This window comes from Plasmodium berghei (genome assembly GCF_900002375.2).
Source record: "Plasmodium berghei ANKA genome assembly, chromosome: 7".
Taxonomy (NCBI): Eukaryota; Apicomplexa; class Aconoidasida; order Haemosporida; family Plasmodiidae; genus Plasmodium; species Plasmodium berghei.
The window spans coordinates 812606-836843 of NC_036165.2; the positions used below are offsets into that span (position 1 = coordinate 812606).

Consider the following 24238-nt stretch of genomic DNA (forward strand, 5'->3'; position numbering starts at 1 on the left):
CCTCTTATAACTAATATTTAACTATATTTTTAATACATTAAACAATATTAAACTTTTCAAAAAACATAATAATAATTATATTAATAATTCTATAAAATTCATTAAAAATTTGGCTTTTAAAATTATAGGGCTAAATAATATTTTATTATAAAATATGTAATAAACAATACATTTAAAATTTTTAGTAGGTATTCAAATGGAATAGGTATTACCGTGTTTATACGAATTAATATATTATTATCAAATAAATAGTATGATTATAAATTTAAAAACAAATTAAATGAAAGGAAACAACAAAAGGGATTTATAAAATATATACTTACATATGTAGGTTAAAAAAATAATGCATATAGATTTATACTTGTATTAAAAGGCATGAGTAAATTATATACGAAGCAGACTTTATTAAAAAAAATGTTTTATAATACTTATATTTTATCTTATAAATTATTCTTATATATATTACAAGAATTTTATATAAATATTATGTAATTTTAATATACTCAATTAAAAAGTAATTATATTCCACAATACAGGGTTCAGGGTTTAGAGTTGCGTATTGGGAACATATATTTGGGGTCAGGGTTCTGTATTATGAAATCTATGTTTTGAGTTATATATTTATTTAATTTTTTATAATTTGATAATATTTATTGTCTGTACATGTTGGTCATATATGTTTTCCGCTTCCTTATCTTTAATCTCGATCTGCAGTCTAAATATGCAACCAAAAGAGGGACTACATAATATATTTTATAAGTTATAATACTTATGCCTAATTCGTTCATATATATTAAATGTGGAAATATTATAGCATCACATATTATATTTTATTGCTAATTTTTGGATAAATATATATAAAAATCCTTATTATTTATTATATAAGACTTGTTAATCAAGAGTTATCTTGAATTGCGCATACCATAATATATAATGCATTTATATATTTTGTGAAAATATTTATTTAATAAAAATTATTATTTGTGTCATTATTTTGATTTAAATTGTAACTTTCAATCAAACTATATAGTAATTTTATATATGAGGCTATAAATTATATTAGAATCATTGGGAATAATTGTCTACAATATAATATAGCTTCAGGTTATTATTCATATTATTAAGATTAATTAAGCATGTTGCAATATATAATAAATAGTCATAAATTATAGATTCATGGAATATCGATCGATATTCGATAATACAACATTATCTATAAAAGGAATTTTATGCATCTAACATTTTTAGTCATACATAAAAAATTGAGCTATATATACAATATTTAAGTTTTAATTGTAGTTACTATTCTTTTTTTGTATTCCCTTTGCATTTTTATTAAAATTAATTAGTAATATAGAAGTTGTTTTATACTCTTTAATTTATTTACTATAAAAGTATAATATTAGATTAATTATTATTAATTTTTGAATTTTATATTTTTAGGTATATATAAATTGGAAAAATATCATATTTAAAATAGTTAAAAAAATAAAATATATGTTAACAAAATTTCATATCATATTTTGTTCTAATAATTTTTCTAATAATTTTTTCAATAATTATAAATAATATGCTAGATAGAATGTTGTTATTGTTCTAATATATATATATATATAATATTGTATCAATGGATAAGCACTGAAATATGTTAAATTTTGGAAGCATATACAATTATATATTAATTCAAAGTATATAGAAAAGGTATATAATAATTAATTTAATTTTAACTAATAATATTTTTATTAGGTTATTATATATATAAAACTCACAAATATATTGACATTGCGAAATAATATATGTTCTAAAATACTTGATTTAAAAACTACGAAACTAGGAAAATTCTACATTGATTTAAATAATTTTTATTAAATGCACTGATTATTCCGTTGTACTATACAGTGGAATACCAATAGCATAATAATGGTAATAACAATAGATAAAGTATTAAATACGAAAAAATCATTAAATTAATTTGATTCGAATACATTGATATATATTATTAAACTTGTAATAAGATTAAAATTATATGCACAAAACATAAAATGAAATGTTATAATTTTGGTTTAGTGTTTTTTTAATGTGGCAATATTAGAATTAACGCTACCAAGCAATATAATATTAATAATTATATAGTTTTCCATTATAGAACTAAATATAGTTTATTATAAAACAAAAGGCAAACAATATATTTAAAAAAGTAATAATTCTAAGTTATTTTTAATATATACATGAAATGAAAGATTTAATAGTAGAAAATACAAAACATAATTAAACTAGGTAGAAAGGTGAATCTTATATGATAACACCCTTGTCTTAAAAAACATACTTCCATTATATCTCCTATTTAGAATGTATATATACCAATCTATTATGCATAGTTTTCTATTATACTTTAAAATTAGCATCAATAGTTATTTATATCTTATATATTTAATATTAATAGAAAGGAATAATAAATATTTAATATTTACTAATTATCATTTTAAAAACTATTTACTCTCAAAGACTTATTTAAACTTATAAATAGTTTAATAAAACGGACTCAGTGCTAATTGTTGTTTTAACAGTGGACATGATACGCCAAATAGGTTGTAAAATTACCCAATAAAGTATAATTATAAATTGAAGTGTATAAGAATAAAAATAAAGTTATTTAACACATTAAAATTCTTTTTAAATTTATCTATATTAATTACAGATAATATAAATTTATATAATTTGCATAGAAAATGAATCATGCAACTTAATTTGAATATAACATTGGTATATAATATTAGAAACAATATATAAAAGTTTAATATATTTTAAAAAATTACTATTTATATATTTTTAAGGGTTTTAATAACTTTCTTAATTTTTTATATTTGTGCAGTATTTAAGTTTTAGGATACTGTTTATTATAATAAGATATGTGACGTTGTTTACGTTCTATATTAAAGCATATGTATAAGTATATATATTTTTAACTCATTATAAAATTCCTTAATATTTTATAATAAAATTAATTATGTATAATATTATTAGTAATATTGATTTTATGCATAAATTGTATTATTATACATATGGTTAAATATGTATTAAACCAACCATAATTTAAGACAATTTAGTAAATTCCAATAAAAGTAAATATAATATTCCTCTATTAATATTATTGTATTATTACTCCACATTAATTTTAAATTATTATTAAAATTATCAATGTGTTTAATACGATAAATGTAATATAGAAGATTCATTTACAAGATATATTTTGTCAGTATATATATTTTATATAAAAACAATATGATGCCAATCTACAAATTAAGAACAAAATTCCTTTACAATGGAGGACCAACGAATGGTAAATAATTTTATTTAAAATAAAACATTCCTATCCTTTATTTTATTTTGTTTGATTTGTCTACAAATCACGTTATATTTTATTCACTAAATTTTGTATTAATACATATTTTTATTAATTTATATATAATTTTTCTCAGTGTGAGTTATTTCTTGAAGCTGGTAATTTTTTTAATGGTAAAAATGTCAAAGTGAAGAAAATGAACGAATCCCCAGCATACAAACAATATTTCCCCAATAATAAACCATGCTCAAATAACAGGGAAAGTATTGGTGCTTTGATCGAGTATTTGTTTACATATTTATATAATAATGAAAGCAATTATTATGAACATTTTATGATGTGATTAGCTCATAAATTATTTAAGATGGTCAAAAACAAAGACAAAGTCAATAAAATTACTTTAAGTCCGACTTATGATAAATATTTAAAGAAATATATGGTTAATTTTAAATATTGGAATCATTTAAATAATGTAAGGGATTTGAAAGATGCTAATCTTAGGGACATGCATGAATTGTATACGTTACTTAATCATATATGTAATACAATTGTAGATTATCAAAAACACGGTACCCAAAGTAAGAATCTTTATAAAAATTCTGTCGAATTGTTTTAATCAATATAGAAGCCTTTAAGGGTTTTTTCTTGGCATCCTTCATATCTACCTCTATTGGAAAAATTAAAAAAAATATATGATGACTTTAGAACTTCTGCTATTAAGAATGATACTGATAAAAAATATAATATAGAAAATCTTCTTCTAGAACTTACAACGAAAAATAAAAGCAATCCATATTTTGTATTAAATAATGAAGAATTTAATTCCAATGGTCCAAATTTTCAATTGAAATATGAGAATAAATCCGAAATTCCAAAGGGAAGCAACACTCAAGAGGTGGAAAAATATCGTAAAATAAATGAGAAGAGTAGTAAAGAAAGAATCAAGCTACAAAATCCAGTGGATAAAACATCAAGCCAAAGAGAGGAGCCATCAGTTTCAAAAGGTGCATCAAAATTTTCAAGAAATAAACAAGAAAGTAGTGGAAAATTCCAAGGAGGCTCTATAGAATCAACCAAAGATAATTTATCACCGAAACCGAAAGATCAAATAATACCTCAAGAAATACCCCAAGCACTACATCCACCTCGGCATCAACATCAACTACAATCAAAGACACATACAAATCCAGAACCAAAACCACAAAATAAAGAAAATGAGACACAATTAGAAGCACAAGATGAAGAACATGTGATGCAACCTGAATCTACACAAGAAAAATCATTGATGGAACATGAAACTATAAAAAAAATCACATAAAAGGGATTTTTACATGATTTCTATAAACTGAATCTTTTATTTTTTTATAAAAACCTTACTGATTATGGAAATCGTTTATATGAAAGTGCATCAACTAGCTTAAAAAAAGGTTATTCTGCATTTAATAATTTTGCTAATGATTTAATTACTCAACCAAATAAAGTAAATGTTACATTATCATCAGATGATAATAACATTCAACCAAAAAATTTGGGAAGCGATTTGTCTCCCTCTGATGATACATCAGAAACGCCCTTGCCTTCAGCAGCACAATATAGTGACAACAAAATTGAAAGTGAAAAACACGAAACAAATCCTGAAGATGGAAACCAAGAAAATAAAACTGAAGGTAAAGACCAAATAAGTAGAACTAAAATTAAAGGCAAAATAAGTGAAACTAAACAATCAACACCAATTCCAACTCCTAAAGAGTCCTCAAAGGATTATATCAATATAGCATATTATCAAAAAGATGGAAAACTTCCTTATAAAACCAATGTACAAAAAAACATATCTGAAATAGGATTTAAAGGAACGTTACTTAAAGAAAACAAGTTAATTGTATATTCAGTTATAGTTATTGGAATATTCGTTACTTTAGTAGCTATGTATAAGGTAAATAGAAATAAAAATATTATATAGAAAATTAAAAAATATATATTACTACATATTTTGTGTATGCATAAAAAACAAATAACTATATATTTTTACTATTTTTGTGTTAGTGTTTAGCATTTGAGCGAAGAAAAAAGCTGAAGAAAAAAAAACATGAAAAAGGTTATAAAATTGTGTGATAAAAATAAAACCGAAAATAAAGTTAGAAATACATTCATCGAAAAGAACCAATGTAATAATTATAAATTGATTTGATAATAAAATGACATTATTAAGTATATAGAAACATATAGAGGAGGATTATACGGCAGGGTCCTAAGTTATATTTTTGTTTATTTTTTTATAATTTGATAATATTTATTTGTCTATGAAAGTTTACTAAATTATATTACAATAGAAAAAATAATTTAAATATATATAGTAATACATTGTAAAAAATAAAAAAATATACATATCATATTTCAAAATTTCAAATATCTAGATGAAGAATATTATAATACAAACAGAAAACGAGTATTAATATTATAGATTCCCATAAAGGAAACATATTTCATAAAATATAATACTCATGTTTGATTTGTACTTGCAATTTAAATATGATTAAAACACAACATGAATATTTTATGCGAATGATGTTACTAATGTTAATTTTGTTATTCTACTTAATGCATGTATTCATATCAAAAATACATTATAGTGTATGTATAATAACTTTTTTAAAATTTAATATAAATAGTGCTCATTTTTTGTATTCGAATGTTTTATGTTTCTTTTAAATTTTAATTTACATGAATATAAATTGTTTTATATTATTTGTTTATTTGGCATAAAATTTTAATATTATATAACGTATCAGCATTTAAGGTTTGTAGTTATATATATATAATTATGAAATATATCATATTTTAAATTAGATAAAATGAAATATATAAGTATATTAATAAAATTTCCTAATGTATTTTGTTTTTAATAATTTTTATAAAAATTAAAAAATTAGGTATAGAGATTAGGGTTATTATTCGAATATATGCACATATAAAATATTGTATTATTGACTAAACATAAAAATATTATTTACTTCAGAAAAATAATATAATTATATATTAATGCAAATACTATGGAAAAATTATGTTCCAATTAATATGTTTGAATATTATATTTTTTTTATTATACATACACAAATCTATATTATAAGCAATGAATCATGGATATATTCTGCATTTATTTAAATTAATTATATTGAGTGCATTAAATATGTCACGGTATTATACAATGCTATAACCAAAACAATAACAATATTAAATTAATATATTATTAAATACGAACAAATGTATTATGTTTATTTGATATACTCATATGGGTGTAAATCCATTATATATATTATTAAACAGGTGACAAAATCAAAATTGTGTGCATACAAAATAATATGAAATATAATAACATTTATTTAAGTAAGCTTTAATGTGGTAATATTAGTATTAACACTATCAAGCCATGTATTATTAATTCTATTAATAATTATATACTTTTCCTTAGATGAACATTTTCCTATTATTAAATATAATTTTGTTAGAAAATATCCAATATATAATATTTTCTTAGATCAAGATTAGAAATTTACACAAGGTAAAATAATGATATATTACTTTCTAAATGAATTGATTATTAAACTAATGTATGAATATGTTGTAAAATTAAGAAAGTAGTTGGTTTGAAGCAAAATATATGAAAACAACTTCATTTACTTGATTTTATAGATTATAATAAGTTTTCATATTTTTTAATAGTTAAAATAATTGAAAGTATAATATACAAACTATTATTATAAATCGAATTTTTATACTGTGGTTTATTTAAGTTTATAATTACCTCGATTAATATAACTGTATATTATTTATTTTTATAAAATCCTGTAAAAATGCATAAAATACCCCCTCGAAATTATTAATTAACTGTATTTGTGTATAAAGGAATATTAGGTAAAACAAAGTTATTGCACATTATGAAAAATGCTTTTAATTAATATGTACAAATTAAACAGACATAAAAACTATGCGTAATATGTTTATAAAAATAAATAATACTAAGTCAATATTTAAGTATGTAATTTAAATAAAAATATATGTTATATTTACTAGAGGTAATACTAAAAGATATAATATTCCTTACAAAATAATAACGAATATCAATAAACTATATTGAATAATGTGATATAATACATTCTTATTTTTTTTATATATTTACAGTTATATAAGGTTGGAATCACTTTATTAAAACTAATATATAATACATCTTTTCTCCCATATGTAAACCTACAAATACAATGATCTATATTATTATATAAAAGTGGATGTCATTTATTATTATTGCGAGATTTCATAGATTTATGTAATGATATTACGAATATGATCAAAGCTTTTCAAAAAAATGAAAAATTTAGAAGGTTTATCTAAACTATCATAAAAATAAATATATATTATTCCTCATACATTACTATATTATATATTAATTTAAAATTAATAATATGATTAACTACAAACAATTTTATATAGAAAGACATGTAATTGTATAACTTATTTTGGTATAATATATAAGTTTTATATAAAAATGATATGATGTCATTTAACATGCAAATTAAAAATAAAATTCGATTACAATGCCTAAGGAAATGGTAAATACATTATTTTTAAATAAAAACGGTCACCTTAAATTTTATATGATATATTTCCTGTATATTATTATTAAATTTTATAAAAATTTTCTTAGTGTATGATATTTCAAAATGTTTATCATGTTTTTAATAAAGAAAAACCTGATTTGAATACAATAAGTTCGAAAAATGGAACTTACATTTGGTATTGCCCTAAAGATGATTAATCAAAAACATATAAATGTAACAACATTTTTGGTGGGCTTAATTATCTGTGTATGTATTCATCTATTGAATTATACAAAAATCCTAGAAATATAATGAATTTTAAAAATAACAATAAGCAATATGTTGGATACATTATGATGTGGCTAAGTTACATGTTAAACCTAAATGAACTGTAGAAGGAATCACCAATCTACAGCATTTTTATTGTACATATATAAATAATGATAAGTACAAAAAGCCCATAACATATGTTACAGAGTATAAAAATTATAAGGATCTTATAGATAAAACAAATATGATGAATATGGATATTAAAGATATATCTAAATTTTATGGTACATTTAAATTATTATGTGAAATGTATATTGAAATTGAAGAAAACAAGCCAATTTGCAATGCATATTGAGAAAAAGATAATGAATTTGCTAAAAAATATGATGAAATTAAAGAAGATTATAATAATACTGATAGCAGTTCATATAGACAAATATTTTCTACTTTATCAATTGATTATAATAATTTAAAAAATAAATATAAAGATGTTCAAGATAGCGATTTTCCAACCCTTCCAGAGATAAACACATCACAAAATACTACAAAAATTCCTGATGAAACTTCTGAACAAAACTCTGCAATTAATTCTGTACAAAATTATAATGTTACATCAAGTTCGTCGATAGTAAGCAAATTAATTCCAGTTTTATCGATATTTGATGCAATATCAGTTTTTTGGGGAATTGAATATAAGGTAAATAATAAGGAATTAAAAAATATTACATTTAAATGCTATTTTAATTATATATATGTAAACGTTAACAAAAAAATAATGCGCTTCTTAACATTTTATATTAGTATTCGTTATTTGGATTTCGAAAACAATCTCAAAAACAACATTTAAGAGAAAAACTAAAAAAATAAAGAAGAAAATGAATCATTAATAAATTATTCTGGGTACGACGATTGATGTATTTTATGAAACTGTCTATTTGGAAATATATAAGTTTTGATCATAATTTTGATGTTATGGATGAGGGTTGAAGTTATGTTTGTGGACCCCATGTTCGGATTAGGTATAAGTATTATATTGTATTTAATTTTGTATAATTTGTATAATTTTGTATTTTATTGTTAATTTTGAGCTAATGATTTATGGGGCGATTGGTCGAATATTAGAATCGATATAGAAAGATGATTCCAAAGTGTCGATTTAGCCCTAGAAGAAAACGTTGATTTAAATAATCAAAATGTTTAATATGAGAAAATGGAGGAGAAGAATGGGAATTGCAAGAAAATAAATTATTATTTCAAACAAAAAGGCATGTAAAATGATTTCACCCCTCAGTACCACCTGAACCAAATGATAAATGAAATGACAAATGAAGAAAGTGATGAGGGAATGGTTTTGAATGGAATAGAAATACAAGGTACTATTGGGATGGAATTTATTTAAAGGTATATTTATTTTAATAGTCATTATTTTAGGAATTAGTATAATATTTTAAAAATATTTTCCCACTGGAAAATATTATATATTTTGGTGATTTTTACGTTAGTATTTATGAGTTGAAAGAAGAAATGGAAGTAAGGAAAAAACATGAACAAGTCGTAAATTGTATCGATGAGAAAATGAGATTATTAAATATATAAAGGAAGGTTATATGACAGTTATTAATTTATTTTGTTTGTTAATTTTTTTTGTTTATAAAGAAAGCACAATTCTTTAGAATTATAAATTTAATTAACTTATATTTGAAGTTGAATTTAAAAAATGTATAAATTTAAATAGTACGAAATAAACAGAATTTCGTTTATTAATATAAGTAATTAGGGATTTAATATGTGGGAGACATATTAAGGCTCATTTACCCTATTTTTATAAAAAAATATAGAATACATTTTTTATATGAAGAAATGCTTTATGACAACTAATGCGCTATATTTATGTTTTATTTAAACAGCATTTATAAAAATAAAGACAATATAATATTTAACTATTAAAGGTACTATAACACGTGTTTAATGAATATGAAAAAATAAAGCGCTTGCTATTAAGTATATTTCATTTTCTGGTTTCATATAATAATAAATTAATAATTTGTTACTAATTTTTTATTTTACATGTATTTTTCACTGTAATTTATACGAGGTATACTTGATAATATGAATATTTTATATTATTTTAATATAAATATAGTATATTTGATGGTGTATATTCTGAGATATATTTTTAAATAAAATTATTATATACCAATTTATGGAGAGGCCATATATTTTAAAAAACGAAGAAAAATAAAATGTAGAATATTATTAAATAATATTTAAAATTGGAGAAATATTATAATAAAATATAATAAATTAGAAACGATTTAAATGTAAATATCAATGGTGCTTTGCTAATGTTTTCATTATGTGTTTGTATTTATTCATATAAAAAAATATATCCAATATTTTATTATTTTAATAGATATTTATTAATGTGTTCATATGTGAACAATAATAGGAAAATATAAGTTTATAAAATATTAAAAACGTACCACTAAAATCACCAACGTATTATAAATTATATTAAAAGCCTATTTGTATACCAATTTTCCAAAAAATATATTTTATGGAAAATTATTATATACATATATTTTTTTATAATTAAAATATTAAAAACGGTGTATTTTTTAGAGAAAAGTTAATATTTCTTTGAAAAAAAACATAATATATATATCCATAAGCAATTTTAATGAAATAACGAAATTTATTATAACAATTACATTAATTAATTTTACAAAAAGTGTAAAAAGTTAATAAATGAAATAAATTCGTTTTTTTTATAGATATATTCATTTATTCATAAATTTTAGAACAAAAAACTAGTAAATATTACTATTTTGTGAATAAATATTAAGTTACCGACATTACCTCAAACTTCATATATTAGTTCTTTTATTTAATAAAGGTAAAAATGAGAGTCAGTGTTTTAAAATATGTTATTTTTTCAATTGTTATTTGTTCTTTTGAATATGCCAAAAATGTAAGTTACACTTTATTTTCTTTTATTATTAATAATATTTCATTATAGTTTTTGTATTTATCGCTTTACATTAACCTTATATTATTGTCTCATGTATTGACAAGGTACTTAAGTTAAAGAAGCAATTAAAATTAATTACATATATGTTAATAAATATTTCATTTCTTTGTAGGAATTATACTTTGTAAACGATAAAGGGATATACCTTGAAGGGAATGTAATAAACTTTAGAAATAATAGGATATTAGAAGAAGCGGACAATCAAATTGATTTAAATGAATTTTATCAATCAACTTTGAGTCTTGCAAATCAATTTAATGGTTGTAATGATGGTAAAAAGGAAATAGAACACCTTCAAAATATTATAAATTCACATATAAAGAAGCATAAAGAAAATAATACATTACCCAATTTAAATAATTTAGATAAGAAAACTAAAAAGCTAATTGATGACCTTCGAACAGAATTAGAAGAAGTAAAAAGAGAGATTGATAATAAAAGGAATGGTGAATTAGCAATACATTCGATAGATGATAAAATAATAATAAAAAAAGATGAAAATGGTTCTGTATCAGAACATGAAGACTTTAAACAATTGAGAAATTCTGAAAATATTTTGGAAATTGATGAAGATATTTTTGATAATGAATATTGTGAAATTAAATCAAGTGAAAATTATAGGAAATTCCAAATTAATAAAAATATTAAAAAAAATGAAAAATTAATTAAGAAGTTGATGATTTTGTCTGTTACAATTTTGTCTGTGGCAATAGCATCAGGAACAGTGAGCTTACTATTGCTACTTGCACCGTTGGGGGGGTTAATATTTAGGAACTGGCGGAGAATCAGGAAATATAGATTTAGATTATGAAAAATATAAATATAACCACTCTTTATTATTGTGATTTATTATACTTGTTTAAATGATTAAACATAATATATTTAATAGTTTATGGCATAAAAGCTACATTTTTTACATTTTATAGAATAATGAAATTTGATTTAATTGTTTGTTTTATTATTATATATTTTTTAATTTAATATATAATCACGTTATGTAATTAATTTGTCTTTGCTTAGTGTTTGTCAAAAACTCATTTGTCCTTATTTCCATGCCATATATATTATATATTAATGGATTTTTAATTTACTCATTTTTAGCTATTATTTGTAATTATTTTAAATAAACTAATTTAAGCACACTTATTGATAAAATTATAAGGTATATTGATGGTTTAGATTTAAGTTTAGGGTTGCATTTTGGAGAACTTGTATTTTGGGTTATGGTCCTGTACTGTGGGTTATAGTTTTGCTCTATGGAATATATTCCTTGGGTTAGGATTATATTGTATTAATTTGTTTATAATTTGATCATATTTATTTGTATATAAATGCTGATTAACTATATGTATCATCCCTGTATGTTTAATTTCGAGCTGAAGTCTAAATATGCAACCAAAAAGCCATTAATATGAAAGGGACACATAACATTTTTTCATAAATTATAATATATATAATTTAGTGTTCATTCCGATTTAATATGATTAAAATAAAATGCATATATTGTATATATTAATATAGATATTGGCTATATATGAATTCATATTATATATATCATAATTGCATATTATATAAAACTTGTTAATCAGAAACTACATTGAATTATGCATATCATAATATGTTCCTTTATTTGATGAAAATTTTATTTAGCAAAACTTATGATTTGTATCATATTTATTTTGATTCAAATAGTATTTTTATAACCGACTAGTATAATAATTTCATATATCAGAGTATAATTATAATTTGATTCATTTGGAACAATTGGCTACATTATAATATACCTTCATGTAATGATTATATTTTTAATGTTAATTAAACACGCTGCTAATATATAATAGATAATCATAAAATATGGATTCATAAATATTGATTGAGAATCGACAATATAACATAGTCTATAAAATATTGTTACGCTTCTAACATTTTTTGAAGTTGTAATTGTAGTCACTATTCTCTTTTTGTATTTTACATTTGTATTAAAATTAATTAGTATTAAAAAAAGCTTCTTTATATACATTAATTTATTTTCTATAAAGGTGTAATAATAGATTAATCACTATTATTTTTTAAATTTTATATTTTGAGATATAAATAAATTATATTTTAAAAGATTTAAATAATAAAATATAAGTATATTAATAAAATTTCATGTTATAGTTTGTTTTAATAATTATAAATAATATGAAAGATAAAATGCATTATTATTATGTGACTATACATATAATCTAGTAAAATACCAATAATTAATATTGAAATATTATGAAACCTTCATATAATTAAATATTAGTATGAATTTGATCGAAAAGACGCATAATAATACATTATAAAGGTATAAATGTTATATATTTGTTAAAGATTAAATTTGGGACATGTGATTTTATATTTTAAAAAACTAGATAAATAAAGAAAATGTTAAAGACTCAATTCATGTTAAATACATTTTACTATTCCATATTAACGGGTATTATACTATCAGTGCTTAGTGAATCATCTTTAATCCAAAAAAACATTACTTTATCATAGAATTAATAAAACATAGAATTTTAAACAAATTATTTGAATGCATACACATTGATAACTACAACAGTATAATATATAAGATAAAAATGAACTATGTAGAACATTTAACGAATATTCAATTTAATTTATATATTAAAAGAGGAAATATATTTATATTTCTCCTCTTAAAGGGTAATATAACAACCTAATTACGCATAGTTTTCTATTATACTTTAAAATATGCATCAATACTTATTTATTTGTTAATATTTAATATTTAATATTTACTAATTATAATTTCAAAAAAATCTACATTTAAATATTTATTTAAGCTTATAAATAGCTTAATAAATACGGATTCAGTACTAATTGTTTTAAAGAATGGAAAAAACGTGAAAAAGATATTATAAAATTACCCAATAATGTATACATTTAAATTGAATTATATACGAATGAAAATAAGATTATTGGATTTATTAAAATAGGTTATAAATTAATCTATATTAAATAAAAATAATATAAATTTTTGTAATTTGTATAAAGATGTAACACAACTTAATTTGAAAATGCTATAATTTTAATAAAACATGGTATATAGTATTAGAAACAAGTATATAAATATTTAATATATTTTAAAAAATGACTATTTATATACTTTTAAAAAACATACTAATAATAGATTTATTAATTTTTATATATGTATAGGTTCATGGGTATAAATATATTTATTAAAACATGAGAAACAAATTTGTATTTTTCTATATTGAGACATAACATAAGGGGATGTATTTAAACTCATTACAAAATCCCTTAATTTTATATAATGGATATTATTAATAATCATGAATTTAAGTATAAATTATATTATACATATGACCAAAGTAAATATCTCCAATTTAAGGCAGTTTAGCTAATTTCAATAAATTATATATAAACTTACTATGGTGATGGTATTGTATTATTACTTTACATTAATTTTAATTTAATATAAAAATAAAATGTGGTTAACTACAGATAATTGTTATATAAAGAATACAATTTTAATTCCCCTATTTTGATGTCATATATATGAAATTAATATGATGTACTTAATTTATAGTTCAAAAATAATTTTCCAATATGCTAGATAGTAAAGTGGTACATATAATTCTTTGAATAAAAATGTTTGTTATTACACATTTTTATATTGTATTATCTATAAATTAATAACAAATTCATTTTAATAGGCATTTTTATTTGGTTTTTAAAATTGTTTCTTAGTGTGGAGAGTTTGATACTTTGTGCAAGTTTTTCCCGACGAATTAGATGAATCTGGAAAATATCGTTTTAATTGTGGAAGGCTCAAGAGTTATTTCCCCAAATCTGGAAGCTGCAACAACGATGTCAATAAAATTAATGCTGGATGTTTATGGTTATTTAATAAATTTTATGGTGACAGTGGTAAATTTTCGATAAATGCAAATTACAAGATTGATATTGTTGTATACTTTATGATGTGGTTAGGCTATAGGTTAAATCAAAAACACAAATCGGAATCAACAAGTTTAAAGATTTTTATAGTAATTATATGGAAAGTGTCAATGAGTATAAACAGAACATAGCTGATGTTAAGGAATATACAAGTTATATAGATCTTATAAATAAAAAAAAAGAATTGATGAATATTTCAAATGAAAATATGTCTAAACTTTATGAATTATTTAAAACCCTATGCAATACGATTAATACTGTTGATAAAAAAGAAGATGGCGAAATATATTTAGAATATGCTAATAATTTTGTTAATAAACATAATGAACTTAAGAATAATTCTAATAATATAAAGACGATTCATATAATAAAATATTGTCTACATTATCAGATGGTTATACTTCTTTTAAAAATACTTATTATGATTCTAATATAAGAAGTAAACTACCAAGTCTTATAATGGAAAAAAAAACACAAATTTCTTTAAGGCCTAATGGATCACAAGATATGTTCTCGAGTGAAACGCTACCATCAAGTACTGAAATTGAAGTATCAATTTCTGAAACTGATGTATCAGATTCTGAAAAAACACTATCGAGTTCATTGACAATAAGCAAACTAATTCCAATTCCATTTATATTGGTTGCAACAATAATTTTATTAGGAATTTCATATAAGGTAAATAATAAGTCAAATAAAAAATATATTCAACACTGACTAATTTGTGAATATAAATAAATTATACAATTTAAAAAATTTTTATATTAGTATTCGTTATTTGGATTTTGGAAACGACTTCAAAGACAATATTTAAGAGAAAAACTAAAAAAAAGAAGAAAATGAATCATTAATATATGATTCGAAGAGTAATGAAGATTTCAGGAATAGTAATAATGATTTATATATTTTAAGAAACTGTCTATTTAGAAATAAATTTTGGTCATAATTTTATATAGTTTTTATGTTGTGGGTCAGGATTATGTTTGTGGATCCCATATTCGGGTTAGGGTTAAGTGTTATATTGCATTTAATTTTTTATAATTTGATAACATTTATTAGTTTAAAGAATTGCTTTAAATATATATAGGAAATAAATTATTCAAATATGTAAAAGATACGCTGTAGTTTTTAATATTTATATTAAGTCTAAATATGTAAGAAAACATGAGGATGAATATTACTCTGAAAAGGAGCAATAATGAAATATATTTTTATAAATTATTAGAATTGAATTTCGTGTTAATATAACTTAATGTTAAATTTGTTGAACTATTTAATTTTTATATTTTATTGTTAATATGCGGTTAATGGCTTATGTGAAATTAATCAAATATTGGAATCGATATAGAAAAATGATTCCAAAGTATCGATTTCGTCCTCGAAGAAAACGTTTATTTAAATAATTACAATATTTAATATGAACAACTAGGGGGGGAAATTGGAAAAAAATAATTTATTATTATTTCCTCCATCAGTGACACCTGAATCGAATGATAAATGGAATAAATGAAGGAGGGATTAATTTAAATGGAATAGAAGTATAAAGTACTATTTGGAGGAAATATATTTAAAGGAGGTAAGCTACGTTAAAGGCATATTTATTTTAATACCCATTATTTTAAGAATTAGTATAATACTTTAAAAATATTTGTCCACTTGAAAATGTTATATATTTTGGTGATTTTTACGTTAGTGTTTGTGTTAGTATTTGTGAGTTTTGGGAAGAAGTGGAAATAAGGAAAAAATATGATAAATGTCGTAAATTGAGTTGATGAGAAAGTGCGATTATTAAATATATACAAACTTATGCAAACAGATCCTGCACAGTTATTAATTTTTTGTTTATAGAAGGAAAAGCGATTATTTATATAATAAATTTAATTAACTTATATTTGAAGTCAAATTTAAAAATATATAAATTTAAATAATAATAAATAGTAAACTTGGCTATTCATATAAAGAAGTATTATGTATATATGATATATGTCAAGAATTTGCTTCTTATTTTATAATAAAACATAAATAAATTTTCTATATGGTGAAATTCTCTATTATAACTGAATTATAATATTTATTTGACTTAATTATTACTTATAAAAGTCAAAAAAATGTAGTGTTTAAATACAAAAGGCGTCTTAACATCTGTTAAATGAATATAATGAAAATAAAATTTAATAGTATTAAGTGTATTTCATTTTTCGACTTGAGATAAAAATAAATTAGTATATCATTCAATATATTGGTTCTATATGTATTATTTTTGTGATTTAATATTATAATTTGATTATTTGTTTGAGTTACATTTAAAAATATGAATATTTTATGTTATTTTAATAGAAATCATATATTTGATGCTGTATATTCAGAGATATGTTTATAAATAAAATTATTACATATAAATATATAAAAAAATATATTTTTACACAAAATCGGTAAATAAAATGGAGAATATTATTAAGTAATACTTAAAATTGGAGAAATATTATAATGAAATATAATAAATTAGAAACGATTTAAATGTAAATATCAATGGTGCTTTGCTAATGTTTTCATTATGTGTTTGTATTTATTCATATAAAAAAATATATCCAATATTTTATTATTTTAATAGATATTTATTAATGTGTTCATATGTGAACAATAATAGGAAAATATAAGTTTATAAAATATTAAAAACGTACCACTAAAATCACCAACGTATTATAAATTATATTAAAAGCCTATTTGTATACCAATTTTCCAAAAAATATATTTTATGGAAAATTATTATATACATATATTTTTTTATAATTAAAATATTAAAAACGGTGTATTTTTTAGAGAAAAGTTAATATTTCTTTGAAAAAAAACATAATATATATATCCATAAGCAATTTTAATGAAATAACGAAATTTATTATAACAATTACATTAATTAATTTTACAAAAAGTGTAAAAAGTTAATAAATGAAATAAATTCGTTTTTTTTATAGATATATTCATTTATTCATAAATTTTAGAACAAAAAACTAGTAAATATTACTATTTTGTGAATAAATATTAAGTTACCGACATTACCTCAAACTTCATATATTAGTTCTTTTATTTAATAAAGGTAAAAATGAGAGTCAGTGTTTTAAAATATGTTATTTTTTCAATTGTTATTTGTTCTTTTGAATATGCCAAAAATGTAAGTTACACTTTATTTTCTTTTATTATTAATAATATTTCGCTATAGTTTTCGTATCTATTTGTTTCACATTATTCTTATATTATTGGTTCATGTATTGGTAAGGTATACTTATGTTAAGTTAAACCAACAATTAAAATTAATTACATATATGTTAATAAATATTTCATTTATTTTCAGGAACTATACTTTGTAAACGATAAAGGGATATGCCTTGAAAGGAATGTAATGAACTTTAGAAATAATAGGATATTAGCATATGCAGATAACGAATTTGATTTAAATGAATTTTATCAATCAACTTTGAGTCTTGCAAGTCAACTTGGTGATTGTGTTGAAGGTAACAAAGAAATAGAACACCTTCGAAATATTATAGATTCACATATAAAGAAGCATAAAGGAAGTAGCACATCACTTGATTTAAAAAATGTAGATAGTAAGACAAAAAAAATAATTGATGACCTTCGAACAGAATTAGAAGAAGTAAAAAGAGAGATTGATAATAAAAGGAATGGTGAATTAGCAATACATTCGATAGATGATAAAATAATAATAAAAAAAGATGAAAATAGTTCTGTATCAGAGCATGAAGACTTTAAGCAATTGGAAAATAATGAAAATAATAAAATTGCATCAAGTAATTGCTATATGAAATCAAAATTGACTAAAAAATATGGAAAAGAAGCAACCAAATTCATCCTATCGTGTTTGGGATTTTTAGCAGCTGGTTTTCCGGTATTAATTGGAGGGCTGTACTTTATGATACTATTTATACCGTCTGGGTTTTCCATATATTATTTCTTTTGGAGACTTATTAAATGTGAACATAAATTAAAAAAAATATCAAAATAACCACTTTTTATTATTATGCTTTATTATACATGTCTAAATGACTAGAAATAATATAATAATATTTTATGCCATAAAAGTTATACTTTTTACATTTTATATAATAATTAAATATAATTTAATTGCATATTTTATTATTAATTTTATTATTATTATATATTTTAATTTGATATATAATCACTTTATATAATTAATTTACCTGTGTTTGTCGCTTTCAAAAACTCATTTGTCTATTTCTATGCACATATTATGTATTAATAGATTTTTAATTTACTCATTTTTAGCTAGTATTTATAATTATTTTAAATAAATAAATTTAAGCACACTTATTAATAAAATTATAAGCTATATTGATGGTTTAGATTTAAGTTTAGAATTGCATTTTGAAGAACTTGTATTTTGGGTCATGGTCCTGTACTGTGGGTTATAGTTTTGCTCTATGGGATCTATTCTTTGGGTTAGGGTTATATTTTTATTAATTTGTTTATAATTTGATCATATTTATTTGTCTATAAATTGTGATTAAATATATATACTATACTCATATGCTTAATCTCGAAATTAAGTCCAAATATGTACCCCCAAAGGAGCATATCCATTAATACGAAAGGGGTTGCATAACATTTTTTCCATAAAGTGTAATATTGATTTAATATGATTAAAATAGCATATTGAATATATTAATATAGATATTGATTATATATGAATTCATATTATATATATCATAATTATTTATTATATAAGATTTATTAACCCAGAGTTATATTGAATTATGCATATCATAATGTATTTCTTTATTTAATGAAACATTTTATTTAGTAAACTTATTATTTGTATCATATTTGTTTTAATTTAAATCGTATTTTGATAACCGAATAATATAATAATTTTATATATTAGAGTATAAATTATAATTAGATTCATTGGGAACAATTGTCTACATTATAATATAGCTTCAGGTTAATGAGTATTTTTTATTGTTAATTAAACATATTACTAATATATAATAGGTAGTCATAAAATACAGATGTATAGAATATCGATCGAAGCTCGACGACGCAACGATATCTATAAAATATGTTTTATGCATCTAGCATTATTAATAATAAAATAAAAATTGCGCTACATATACAATATTTTTATAAATTTTAATTGTGTACTATTCCTTTTTTGTGATTCCTTTATATTTGTACTAAAACTAATTAGTATTAATAGAAGTTGCTTTATACGCTTTAATTTATTTATCATAAAGGTATAATATTAGATTAATCACTATTAATTTTTAAACTTTATAGTTTTGAGGTATAAATAAATTATATTTTAAAATAGTTAAAAGAACAAATATAAGTATATTAATAAAATTTAATGTTATAGTTTGCTATAATACTTATAAACAATTTGGTATATAAAATTATGATATTATTCTAAAATTTATAGATATAAATGAACATAATATTGTATCAATTACTAAAGCCTGAAATATGTTAAAATTGGGAACCATATACAATTATATATTAATGCAAAGTATATAGAAAAAGTATTTAATAATTAATTTAATTTGAATTAATAATTTTTTATTAGGTTATATAAATACAAATTAACATATATATAATTTAAATATATTGTTATTGCGAAATTATATGTTCTGAAATAATTTAAAAACTATGAAAGAGGAAATATTACACATTGATTTAAAGTATTTTTATTAAACGCATTAATTATACCGTTGTACTATACAGTGATATAGCAGTAACAATAATAATAGTAATAGCAATATATAAACGTATTAAATATGAACAAATATATTATGTTAAATTGATACACTATGTGGGCATAAATTCATTATATATATTATTAAACTTGTAATAAGGCTAAGATTGTATGCATACACGATCAAATGAAATATTACAATTTTGACTTAGTATTTTTTAATGTGCTAATATTAGAATTAACGCTATAAAGCAAAATAATATTAATGATTCTAGAGTTTACTTAAAAATATAGTTTTTCATCATAAAACTAAATATAGTTTGTTATAAAGTATAAAAGCAAACTATATATTTAGAAAATAATTCTAAGGCATTTTTAATTTATACATTAATTGAAAGTTTGAATGGTAAAAAATATAATTAAACTATGTAGAATAGTTAAATCTTATATGGGTACATCATTGTCTTAAAAAAGCATACTTCCCTTATCTCTCCTCTCAAAGTGCAATATACCAACCTAATTACGCATAGTTTTCTATTATACTTTAAAATTTACATCAATACTTATTTATGTGTTATATATTTAATATTTACTAAGTATTATTTTAAAAAAATATGCATTTAAAGACGTATTTATGTTTATAAATAACATAATAAATACGGTTTCAGTGCTAATTGACGTTTTAAACCGTGGGAAAGATGTGCAAAATATATTATAAAATCACCCAATAAGGAATATTTCTAAATTGAATTATATAGGAATAAAAATTAAGTTATTGAAAATGTTAAAATATAATCAGAATGCATATATAATTAAAAGTAATATTAAATTTATATAATTTTCATAAAAAGTAGAGCATATAACTTATTTTGTAAATGTCATAATTTTAGAAAAAACAATATTATATATTATAAGAAACAAATATTTAAGTATTTAATATATTTTAAAAAATGATTATTTATATACTTTTAAGATTATAATAATAATGGGTTTATTGATTGATTCTATTTTTACAATATATTAGTTTTGGAGCGCCATTTATTAAAACAAAAGATATGACGTTGTTTATTTTAAATATTAATGCATATGTATAAGAAGATATATTCTAAACTAATTTTGATGTCATTTTAATTTTTATAATAATTTTCATGAGTGTTATTAAGGATAACTATATATGTAAAATTGTATTATATATATATATATATATATATGATAAAAAATGTGTTAAACAACACTTAAAATAAGGAAATTTATCTAACTACCATAAAAGTATATATTGTTCCATATTATCTTTAAATTAATATTAAAAATGATAATAACACGTTTAACTACAAATAATTGATATATATAACTCAAATACTTGTATCACCTATTTTGATGCAGATTATACATTTTATATAAAAAAAACTATCATAGGACAAAATACAACGAATAGCACAAAATACTTCATTAAAAATGACAACAAAATAGTATATACACTTTTAATAAAGTTTAATCTTCTTACATTTATTGATATTATATTACTCATAAATTAATAGTAAAATTAACATTATAAAAATATTAATTTATTTTTATTTGTTTTTTTTAAATGGATTCTTAGTGTATTACGTTTGATGATTTGAGGAGATTTTTTTCCGATGATTTAACTGAATCTGGAGAATATTATTCTATAAGTGGATCATTCAATGCCTATTGTCCTAATGGAGGTTCAGAAAACAATAAAGAATGTAAGACTGATGTCGATAAGATTAATGTTGGATGCTTATGGCTATTTAAACAATTTTATGGGGATAGTGAACAATTTTCGAATAATGAAGATAGCAACATGAACATTGTTACATATATTTTTTCGTGGTTAAGTTATAAGTTAAATCAAAAACCACAAAACGGAATCACTAAATTAATGGATTTCTATACTATTATATAGAAAATTCAGAGGAGTATAAAAATAATATAGATGGTGTTGATTATAATAATTATAAGGATTTTATAGATAAAAATAAGGGATTGATGGACATTGATATTAAATTTATGTCTAAATTTTATAATTTATTTAATAATTTGTATAAAATGTATAATGAGCTTCAAAATTCGAATAATAATTCCCAAGAATATTTAAAATATGTTATCAATTTTGTTGATGAGTATAAAAAACTTAATGAAAATTTCAATGATACTAACGATAATTATTTAAACAAGTACTATCCGTTGTATCAAACGATTATAATTATATAAAAAGTACATTAGATGTTGAATCTGTAAGGAACCAAATTCCAGAACTTACGAAGGAAAAAACGACAACACAAGTTTCTGGACCAAGTCCTAAAAAAACCCAAATATCTTTAAGTTCTAATGGAACACAGATGAATGGGTTATCGAGTGGAGCATCAACATCAAACTCTGAATTTGAAGTATCATATTCTGAAACGACACTATCGAGTTCATTGACAATAAGTAAACTAATTCCAATTCCATTTATATTAGTTGTAATATCAATTTTATTAGTAATTTCATATAAGGTAAATAATAAGTCAAATAAAAAATATATTCAGCACTGACTAATTTGTGAATATAAATAAATTATACATTTTTAAAATTTTTATATTAGTATTCGTTATTTGGATTTTGGAAACGACTTCAAAGATAATGTTTAAGAGAAAAGCTAAAAAAATAAAGAAGAAAATAGACTATAATATATGATTCGAAGAGTAGTAACTGTTTCAGGAATAGTAATAATGATTGATATACGATAAGAAACCGTCTATTTAGAAATAAGTAATTTTTTCATAATTTTATATAGTTTTTATGTTGGGTGTCAGAGTTGTGCTTGTGGATCCCATATTCGGGTTAGGATTAAGTGTTATATTGTATTTAATTTTTTATAATTTGATAATATTTATTAGTTTAAGGAATGTTTTTAAATATGTATAGGATAAGTTGAAGTTTTTAAGATTTATATTAAGTCTAAATATGTAAGAGAAAAAATGAGGATGAAAATAAACGAATAAAGAAATATATTTTTATAAATTATAAGAATTTTATTTCGTGTTAATATAACTTAATGATAAATGTGTTGAATAATTTACTTTTTGTATTTTATTTTAATTTTGGGTTAATGACTTAGGAAATTGGTCAAATATCGGAATATACTTGGTTATAGAAGAGAACGTTAATTTAAATAATTACAATATTTAATATGAAAAACGGGGAGGGGGGGAATTGAAAGAAAATAATTTATTATGATTTCAAACAAAATGACATTTAATGCGATTTCTTCCATCAGTGACGCCTGAACCGAATGA

At 20.9% G+C, this 24238-nt stretch overlaps 2 protein-coding genes and 4 pseudogenes across 2 annotated transcripts, besides 4 other annotated features; all 6 read left to right on the forward strand.

The window, feature by feature from the left end:
* The first annotated feature begins 3322 nt into the window (after positions 1-3322).
* On the forward strand, positions 3323-5455 carry PBANKA_0722100 (annotated as a pseudogene).
* Positions 3323-5455: a sequence feature (BIR protein, pseudogene;~PIR protein, pseudogene).
* Positions 5456-7932: 2477 nt separating this feature from the next.
* On the forward strand, positions 7933-9072 carry PBANKA_0722200 (annotated as a pseudogene).
* Positions 7933-9072: a sequence feature (BIR protein, pseudogene;~PIR protein, pseudogene).
* A 2035-nt stretch (positions 9073-11107) lies between these two features.
* Positions 11108-12047, forward strand: PBANKA_0722600 (fam-b protein; the record flags this gene model as incomplete). Its single annotated transcript, XM_034564138.1, has 2 exons — positions 11108-11176; positions 11349-12047. The coding sequence occupies 2 exons, from the start codon at positions 11108-11110 to the stop codon at positions 12045-12047; spliced, it is 768 nt and encodes a 255-aa protein (XP_034420965.1).
* A 2810-nt stretch (positions 12048-14857) lies between these two features.
* Positions 14858-16051, forward strand: PBANKA_0722700 (annotated as a pseudogene).
* Positions 14858-16051: a sequence feature (BIR protein, pseudogene;~PIR protein, pseudogene).
* A 2257-nt stretch (positions 16052-18308) lies between these two features.
* Positions 18309-19229, forward strand: PBANKA_0722801 (fam-b protein; the record flags this gene model as incomplete). The annotated part of the gene is made up of 2 exons (XM_034564139.1): positions 18309-18377; positions 18558-19229. The coding sequence occupies 2 exons, from the start codon at positions 18309-18311 to the stop codon at positions 19227-19229; spliced, it is 741 nt and encodes a 246-aa protein (XP_034420966.1).
* Positions 19230-22536: 3307 nt separating this feature from the next.
* Positions 22537-23583, forward strand: PBANKA_0722900 (annotated as a pseudogene).
* Positions 22537-23583: a sequence feature (BIR protein, pseudogene;~PIR protein, pseudogene).
* Positions 23584-24238: the final 655 nt, after the last annotated feature.